General features: G+C 50.3%; 2 protein-coding genes across 2 annotated transcripts in view; one reads left to right on the top strand and one right to left on the bottom strand.

The window, feature by feature from the left end:
• Positions 1-31: 31 nt before the first annotated feature.
• LOC122382414 lies at positions 32-2,732 on the bottom strand. The gene is made up of 4 exons (XM_043367695.1): positions 2,482-2,732; positions 1,893-2,027; positions 1,307-1,518; positions 32-572 (listed from the first exon to the last, which is right to left on the bottom strand). Exons 2-3 carry the CDS (start codon positions 2,017-2,019, stop codon positions 1,319-1,321), a joined length of 327 nt encoding a protein of 108 aa, XP_043223630.1. The 5' UTR covers positions 2,020-2,027; positions 2,482-2,732; the 3' UTR covers positions 32-572; positions 1,307-1,318.
• A 5,958-nt stretch (positions 2,733-8,690) lies between these two features.
• The window catches only part of LOC122382417 (suppressor of lurcher protein 1-like), a 63,480-nt gene continuing 62,895 nt past the window's right edge, over positions 8,691-9,275 (top strand). The window contains exon 1 of the mRNA XM_043367697.1: positions 8,691-8,939. Within this exon, the coding sequence (XP_043223632.1) occupies positions 8,901-8,939 (39 nt within the window). The 5' untranslated portion in view covers positions 8,691-8,900. The remainder of the gene's footprint in view (positions 8,940-9,275) is intronic.

A 9,275-nucleotide genomic window follows, 5' to 3' on the forward strand; every position in this document is an offset into this window, starting at 1 on the left:
TTAACGCCAAACTGTTGATTGATGAAAGGGATGATAGTTTGAATCCGTTGTATTCATTATAACTATATTCGGTGTTATCTCACACACATCTTAGCGCGTTACGACATGCCACCTAGCAAACACTATCTTAGCGAGCACATGAGTATGATGCTCTTACACTTTTGCACTAAACAGGCTAAGTAACACAGTGAAACAATTACAGCTTTGAAAAGATACAGCACCAAGCAGTTTGTCGCTACGTGGGCCGCCAAAACCAATACCTTCTATACTAGGCTACTATAAAAAGTGGAAGCTATTTGTGATTCACAGACGCATGTGGAATCATCCCTATGCAGAGGCATACACAGCATTGCACAGCTTCAACGTCATTAACTAGCGGAATACAATCGCTATGTGCGGACGGAAATTATCTGGAAATTATTGCATCGGTTACTGGACCAGCGTTTCAGTCGATCGTTGATGCTGTTCTTGCAGTGACCATTTGATCTTCTCACGTCATTCTCTAATGCAGGCTTGTTGTCGGGACCATGATATACATGGTCCTGACTGCCTGTATGCTGTCTCATTGTCTCCTGTGAATCACACACACGCATACAGCCGGTCAGTGATACCGTACTACAGACTGATTCACTACGTCCTCACACACGATGTTTTCACGGGCGCCATGTCTGCTCGCTGAGTACTGGGAGAGCCTGGTGACCGGTTTGGGACGCGACATGTATAATTCATCACATCACAGAGCAGACGGGAGGGCCGGAGAGCGTATCGTGCCCCTGATCGGCGGGGCAGGGAGAGGGGACACTACGTACTCTCGAACGGTGCTTCTAGATACGGTATACCCGTAGCCCGGAGTTACGGAAGACTTTGCACTATCGAACGATTCGGCTGGAGGAAAGCGAGCCTCGCTTTTGAGTAACTTGAGTTCCCTCGTTGGGAAACCGGCGGACGTCTATCCGCCTGTGAGTTGTCTCAATGGGATGACAGGAGAGGACGTCCCTCACTGGGAGGACAGGAAAGAGAGGTCTCACCTGCGAGTGTCCTCACTGGGAGGACAGGAGCGGACGTCTCTCACCTGTGAGTGTCCTTACTGGGAGGACAGAAGCGGACGTCTCTCCCTGTGAGTTGCGTCTCTCACCTGTGAGTGTCCTTACTGGGAGGACAGAAGCGGACGTCTCTCCCTGTGAGTTGCGTCTCTCACCTGAGAGTGTCCTCACTGGGAGGACAGGAGAGGACGTCTCTCCCCTGTGAGTTGCGTCTCTCAACTGTGAGTGTCCTCACTGGGAGGACAGGGGAGGTCGTCTCTCACCTGTGAGTGTCCTCACTGGGAGGACAGGAGACCGGCGGCGGCGGACGCAGTGTCCGCCGCCTGCTCAGTCCGGCCCAGCGGCTCGGACTGAGCGGCCAGCACCAGCGGCAAGGCCTGGTTCGACTTGAAGTTGTGCACCGAGTAGCGGTTGTACTGGCCCCAGATGGCCTTCATCATCTTGCTCGAGTATGACTGGAGCAGGTCAGCGGCCACTGGAAACGGACAAGGGATGGCTGGTCATTAGCTGCGGTCAGCACAAACTGCAAGTATAGTGTGGAAATCGGTATTGCACATTGCACATGCACATGCCAATGAAAAAGAAGCATCTTTGATAGATGTATGCTACTACCGGAAGCCCCAGCGGACGTCTCTCATGCTGCGCTGAGCGCAGCATGAGAATCATCCAAATTGTTACTTTCACTCAGGCAGGGCTAGCTGAAGAGGTGTTAGCGCAACATTTCGTAAAGGCGATCGGCATCACATAACGAATGGATAACTCCAATAAGCACCTGCGTTACCTTGAACGACGAACGTGTTAAAAGTTCGAACGTTTTATATAACACATCTGAGGCACTCATAAACTCACTCTGGCCGGGGAACCAGCCGGCCTGCGGCTGCGCCGACGGCTTGGCATTGCCGCGGGTGAAACGTTCACCCTTTTCCAGGTTCTCGCGAACCTTGCCGACCGCGTGGAAGCTGAATGGCACAGACATAGCGCTATCTGCAAACGGGAGAGGGCAGTTATAGCGAGCGCCCGTGAGACGCGGACCGGGAGACACTTTTCTAGCTGTACTTTCTGTGAATGGGCGGGTGCAATTACGGCCCTCGGCAGTCAGTAAATGCAGTGGATGCATGAGAACTATGGTCGCTAGATCGGTAATCTGTATGTGATTTCCTCAACTGGATGCTAATGTAGCAAGTGAGAGCGGGGCTAGTTGGTGCTAAGAATAAGCTGAGTCGAAATGGATCTTTCCAATATTTGCCGTCCGATGTTAATCAAATCGCTATTACCCGAGCAACTGTGTCTGCCGCCCCTGCCCCAGTCCCCAGCTTTCCCAGCTCTCGGTCCTCTCGGCGGCCGAGCTGCCCCGCTGGACGGCCGGCCGCCTGTGACCGCGTTCTGGCGGCGCTCCCTGGAGGTCAGTCGGTGCAGAGGTCCGGCGCCGGGTACTCACGGCGGCAGAGGCGACAGGCGGGGCCTCCACCGAGCTGACACGCTCCTCGCCTGCTCTGGTCAGGAATGGTGGCAGCTGGGCTGGCCACTAACACTAATCCGATCACCGGAGGCACAGCCACAGCGGACACGGAGGCTACGACCTTTGGCTTGACAGAAAGACGTCGGAGAGAGGGCTGGCAGACAGCGGCGGCGGCGGGCGCGATGCAGTGCGACCGGCGACTGACTGGTCTGACAAGATCGGCCGTCCGCCGACTGAATTCGCCAAATTCTGCCGCCGCACGACTGCTGCCGCTAGAGGCGCGCTCGGCCTGTACTTGTATCCGGGGCAAGGGGTACCGCTGTGGGTCAGACGACGGGACACTGGTGCGAGCCCTGCACGTGACCAGCTGTCCCCCGGCACGGGGGACAGCGTTCTCGCCAACATATGTGCGGGCTAACTGGACGGCAGTGACCAGTGGGCTCAGGAGCGCGGCCCACCGTGGGCCGCCTCGCGGAGGGAGCGACGGGCGACCCTGGAGACGCGGGCCTCCCCGACACGCGCCAGCCACCGACACCGAGGACCCTCACTTAGCATACCTGGTGGCACGTGTCTCGGCCGTGCTCGTTTAATGAGCTGGCAACCTGCACAGTGATCAGTTGGGGCACGTGAGGGCACTACACTCGCGCCCATGGAGAGGGGAAGTCCTGTCGTCTCCTCTCAATATCTGTCAAATTATTGCTGAGTACCTACCCGATCCTACATCTACGCGTGCTAACTACCATCATTTCAGAGGCGATGCTAGACCGATCGCTAATGACATACAAATTGAGACGTCATATTCGGCCATTTTTGGTCCTGGAGCGAAAAGGTTGCCGAAAGGCATTGTTACGAAGATCGGGAAAAATGAAATTTAATGTTTCATCCATCCGAAGGTGAAAATTTTTCGGAGAAATGTAGAATTTGTAACACAACAAACTCCTTTGTATCAAACTCCTGTATCGGGATGTGCTAACTCGCTCATTCAATGCGTTGCGACGAGAGAAACGCGATGATGGCAAAATAAATTTCGTACAATAATTGACGCCAATGTTATTGCAAACACTTTTAAAAAATGACGCGGCAAAATCCGTCTTTTTTGTGTTTTTTCCCTCAGTGAGGCAAACCGTTGGCCTGAGGTCAAATCTGAGGAGATGCTAGCGAAGGAGTTTTGAAAGATTTCCTGACTTCGGAAAGACTTCCTGAGCATCGAATGTGTTTTCCGCGAATCTGGCTCTTTTGGTTCAGGGACCAGGGTCACAAGCTATAGTCTGGCAAACCTAAGAAAGAATGGATTTAAAGTGCTGCGGCTGTTCATGTATGTGCATTTATATTGTGAGGGCCAGGGGTGTCGATTTATGAAAATGGACGGTTGGGGGTGCCCAGAGCTAAGGCAGACCGCACATGCTATTCTTTTAAATAAAACTGCATTGTGTTAGTATAACTGTCTGTACATAGGTCCTCATCCATTCCATATTTCATGTGCAACGATGCTTCCATCGTCATTTGTTTACAACGAAGTATCAGCCAATTCGTTTTTAATGGCTAAGCCAACCTGATGAAAATCAGTGACGGTCAACGGCTGTAGGGGAAGGTGGGCATGGTTCGGACGCTTTTCCTTAGACGTCATTTGCTCAGAAACTATTCAGGTCCGGTGAACTGCAAATAGTGCCCCTGTTGGACCCATGTGTGGCCTTCATAATCACCGCAAAATAAAGGAGTTGGCTTGAAATGCAAAGATAGGTGACATGAAAATGTCTTATGATGTCAAATGTCCAAAAATACCCCACCCGTGGGGTGAAGTCAGGTAGAGGGTGGGGCAGCTTAACCCTCGCCCGTATTGGTGTTTTTCCAGCCGCGAACGTATAAGGGGGGGGGGGGGTCCGTTGGACCCCCCCCTTGCCGTTTCGCCCCTGATCGAGCTAGAGCTTCGCGGAAAAAGCGAGCGTGTTGCCCGTCACGAGAGGAAGCCGATGATACCCAATTTTAAGGTCCCAGGTCATCGGTTGACCTTCCAGGTCAGGTCAATGACCCAAAAATCGGGAAAATCGGGACCTGTTAGAAAGTCGTAAAGCGTGACTGCTATGGGGTTTTTCGGGTTGCTGATCACGAATATCATGCTAGTTTTGATCACAGATGATGTCTTCATGCATTTAGGCCAGGTCGGGTCAGGTCAGGTCAGGTCAACCAGTAAGGGTATTCGTAGTAGGTGGCAACCGCCTCTTACAGCTTCGCAACATGTTACGAAGGCACCAAAACTACTTCGTAAATGTTCATATGGTTGCTAAATTCGAATTCAGCTCCAAAAACTGGCCTAGAAACATGTAAAACTCGAAAAAGTGAACCGAGGTCATCAAAGGTCAATGACCTGACCTGACCTTCCGGTGACCTTGACACCAACCCTAATGCAAGGGCCAAGGGAGCAACATCATATCCCATGTTTGAACGCTTAAAACCACGAAAAAACTGCAAACGCGCGGCTAATGCGAGCCGACATACGCCGAATCGCGATTCCGGCCAAACATGGTCTCGAAAAGTAGGCCACAGGTCAAAGGTCATTAAGATCAGGGTCATGAAAATTTCAGGGTAGGTGTAAAATTGATTTACGCGAGGGTACTGAAAGTTTCGTCGCGATCGGCCGCTTTTTACGCGAGTTATTCGCGAAAAACCGAGGGGGGGGGGGTCCGTTCGACCCCCCCCTATACGGGCGAGGGTAAACCTTCCAGGCGGTGGGGGGGGGGGCATTTTTTTGCCCCCCCTTTAGTTTTTTCGATATATCTCGAGAACCGCTGCGCCGATCGTCACCAAACTTTCAGTACCCTCCCGGGAGTAGCTAGCGCACATGGTGACCAAAAATTTTCCAAAGGCTGTGATAGGTTGGCCGCTAATGACGTCAGAGTGACGTCATTTTTGCCATTTTCGACCCAAAAAAAAAAAGGTTTCGCGGGAAGAGCTGTCAGGCCTACAGCTTAAGAGATACAGAAAAAATGTTCCAGACATAAAAGGTGTGGAATGAAGAGGGCTACAAAACTGCTATTTCGGTTTTTCGAATTTTTTTATTTTGACCCCCAAAAATCAAAAAATAGATTTTTTTGAAAATAATAGCCGAAAAATCCAAAAAGTTTTTTGAATTTCGAAAAAACCGGAATATGTGTGATAGTCCCTACCGCCTTCTATCTACATACCAAATTTGAGATCAATTGGTACCTCTTTTTTTGGCCAAGTTATAGCGAAAAAACTGTTCAAAATTGATGACGTCAAATTTTCAAACTCAATTTTTAGCAATTCTAGACCTCGTAGCGGAAAACAAAGACCACCATTAGACTCCCCGTGACGAGCTGCATCGAATCGATACCCATTTTATGCAAAAATATCAACTTTGAAATTTGACGTTTTTGAACTGACCTTGACCTGACCTCCACCAGAAAGTGACCTAAACCGTACCTGATGGTCTTGTAACCAATACCATTGAGCTGGAAATGAAAAACTGGCCATAAAACATGCATCGCACAACCTTAGTAAAGTTAGGTTCATGTGGTGACCCTTGGTGACCTTTGGTGACCTGACCTGTGACCTGACCTGGTATGACCAGTGACCTCTAATAGCAACATATGTACTAGACAACTGACGCCTTATCGCTGATTTTCGACAAAATGCGTTTTACTCGGTGTTATAGCGCTTTCCCTAGAAGCCCCGTGAACGGTGAAACATTTTATCTTTGACCTGACCTGTGACGTCATCGGTGACCCCGAGGTCAATGAAATTTGGTTTCTTTGGACAAATTTGGCAGGGCTATCGAACGCCATTTGAATTTTCCGGATCCGTCCAGTAGTTTCGGAGATACGAGGGGGGGGGGCAAAAAAATGCCCCCCGCGCGGAAGGTGGCTGGGAGGCCCACCGCCTGCCGGGTTAAGACGGTCGGGGGACCCCTCGCTATGTCACAGACGATGGCATATTTTCTGTCACAACTTTTCACACAAATTTCTTTGAACCATGCATTCAAGGTGATCAAAACACGTGCAAAGTGATTCAGGCGCTTTAACTCCGTTCTTTCTTAGGTTTGCCAGACTATAGCTACCTATATGCCGTTTGTGAAAAATTTGCAAAATCGGCAAACGTCTTTCGTGGCAATTTTACTTTTGGTGACCTCACTGAACTCGGTGACCTCCGGTGACATCGGCGATGACCTCGTCGAAAAATGTTCTTCGTAGTTCTGGAAAAGCTTATAATGAGGCACGATATAATTATTGTTTTTTTTTCGCGTAAGTGTTTCTGCCTTTCTTAGCTTGCGAGATAATCGCGGGTTGAACAAAAACGCTAAAACCGTAAGATGTTTTCAGAAATTCAGAATCATTGCATTTCGATATACCTACAATTTGCAACACTTAGGTTGCAACTGTTGATCAGCGGTCACTCGGATGGTCATGTTAGGTCATCATGAGGTCACCAGCAGTTTTTTCAGACCTAACTTTTGATGGACATGCTAGATCGATATAGACGCATAAACTTGTTCATCCTAGCAATAAAGATATATTTAAATATACGCATGCCTTGCCTCATCAACTTTGTTTGGGGACAAGTACGACTTTGTCCTAATGTAGAATCTACAAACTGACCAAATTGTCGAATTGTAGTTCACAAAACGCAGCTTGAAGAGAGGAACACAATGGTTAAAATGAAAGTCATTGATTGCATTTATTGAAAAACTTTTCCGCAAAGTCCGTATATTTTAATTCATTTTTGTTTCTGTACGCTAGACCATTGACCTCAGGAGAAATCTAAGCCCGGGCCAGTGAAAAATTCTTGGAAGAGCTATTTAAGGCGTTTTTTAACGCTGTAGCACTATCGTAATCGGTTCACTAGTTTTGCGCCGGTTCGTAGAAACAATCAAGAGCAGTGGTCCTCAGTTAAGGTGTGACGCCACTGACCACTTAGTCCCTCATCCTTTCACTCCCTTACTCCCGTGCCGTCGATTCCCATTCGTGAGCGTAAGGACGGCAGAGAGCATCATGTTGATAACAACGTTCTGGCGATTACTGAGTCGAGGCCCGGCGAGTAGCTCCCGCGCCGGCTCCCCTTCTCTCTGACTGCCTGTTCGTCTCTGAGGTCAGCACGGGAGATGTTCTGATAGTGACGTCACAGCGCCACCAACAGCCGCAGGATCCCGGCGGCAGAGGCTCGGGAGAAGTGAGCCGGGTGCGAGCACGCCCGCCGCGCTGGACCAGGCGCCTTCACTCTGCTGAAACTGTCCAGTTCGGTTGTTTTGTTCTGTTTATTGTGACATCATGGATGATCTGGTAAAAGGTCTGAGTCAAAGTTCTAACACCGTCCGGAAAACAATCACATTATGCAAATGGCATATGAACTGAACCATCACATTCAATGTTGTGCTGCTTTTGTGCAATGCGCATATCATTTCGGCTATCTCATGGGGAGGTCACGTGTTGGACCTAACTCATGATGACCCTACCCTTTATACTTGTTTAAAATCCGAGACAGATAAGTTGTAGGGCACCGGAGGCCGGCTACTTTCTACGTAATAACTTTCATCCTCCTGTGTAAAAGCTTCCCTAGCTGTAAGACAGAGCGCTGCAAGATCGCGACATCGTGCAAAATATTCACGCATGACAATGAACGCCATAGGTCAGTGACCTGAACTGACCTGACCTGCAAATGAGGTGGTGCCGAAAAGCTGATGTATATTGTAGCCGATGGACTTTGGAGCTAAATTATCCACCAGACGGCGGTTTTTCTAACGAGCAGTTTTGGGCGGGCTGGGCCGCTGACCTCATCCCTTTCAGATCTTTTTGACATTACCCACCACCCATCCTCCACCAGTCGCCATTCCCCGTGAATCGCATATGATCGCTATCGGCGACTAAGCACTTGAGTAGCCTGCTATCACTCTCTCTCTTTCCGAAAGAGAGAGTGATAGCAGGCTACTCTTTCGGTATCTCGCTATATTCCTCTCCTATCCAGCCCCTCCCTCACCCGTATGCGCCCTCTGCCACCCTCTCCGCTGCGGTAATTCGACACCTCGCGTCTCATGATATCGTGCCATCGCCCTCCCCCTCCCCTCCCCCGGCCAGTCGGTGCGAAGCAGAATCGCCGCTGGGCATGCTCTTCGGTCGAGCAGACGTGACAAGACGACTGGGGCGGCGGGCGGGGCCGGGGGCTGACTGCTGAGTCGAGAGTCGCCGTGGAGGATCGATCGTGTGCGGGTCGCTATTGTGGCAGACCAGAGTCGATTGGGAGACGAGCGACAGTGCAGTGGTGGGCTCTGATGTGTCGGGGCTGACCCAGGGTCAGTGCAGTGCTCTGGAGGACAGGTCGCAGGCTCGGTGAGACGGCGTGGCTCGAGACAACGAACCACTGTGGTGTGGGGGCTCCAGACTGCCGGGATGCACTGGAAGAGAGGACTGCCGCCGGGCTCCGTTCAGGTAAGTCCTTCGGGAGATTTATCTTTCCGTGAAGACAGGAATCTGGTCGATTGAAGTTCTGGTCCATAGGCTTCAATGACGTATATAAAGCTTATCAATATTCAATAATTTGCTACCCATGCGCGGGCGACACTGACACTCCGGTCTATGGCAAATGCTGTCAGTGTTACTACCGAGGATCCTACTTTAGGCAGCAGCGAACAACACCTGCATTCTGCAATGTCAGATGAGTTGTATGCAACATCATGCAATGTCAGATGAGTTATACCTATCAGCGCTCTTCGGTAATGGCACGACATTTTTCGGCATCTCAGTAGGTATCATAGGCGTGGGAGC

Source organism: Amphibalanus amphitrite, unplaced genomic scaffold, assembly GCF_019059575.1.
Source record: "Amphibalanus amphitrite isolate SeventyFive unplaced genomic scaffold, NRLGWU_Aamphi_draft 000139F_arrow, whole genome shotgun sequence".
NCBI lineage: Eukaryota > Metazoa > Arthropoda > Thecostraca > Balanomorpha > Balanidae > Amphibalanus > Amphibalanus amphitrite.

Coding starts and splice junctions, on each gene's coding strand:
- LOC122382414 (XM_043367695.1), bottom strand. CDS start 2,019: ATGTCTGTGCCATTCAGCTTCCACGCGGTCGGCAAGGTTCGCGAGAAC. Junction 1,519..1,892: donor CGGCTGGTTCCCCGGCCAGA/GTGAGTTTATGA, acceptor GTCCGTTTCCAG/TGGCCGCTGACCTGCTCCAG.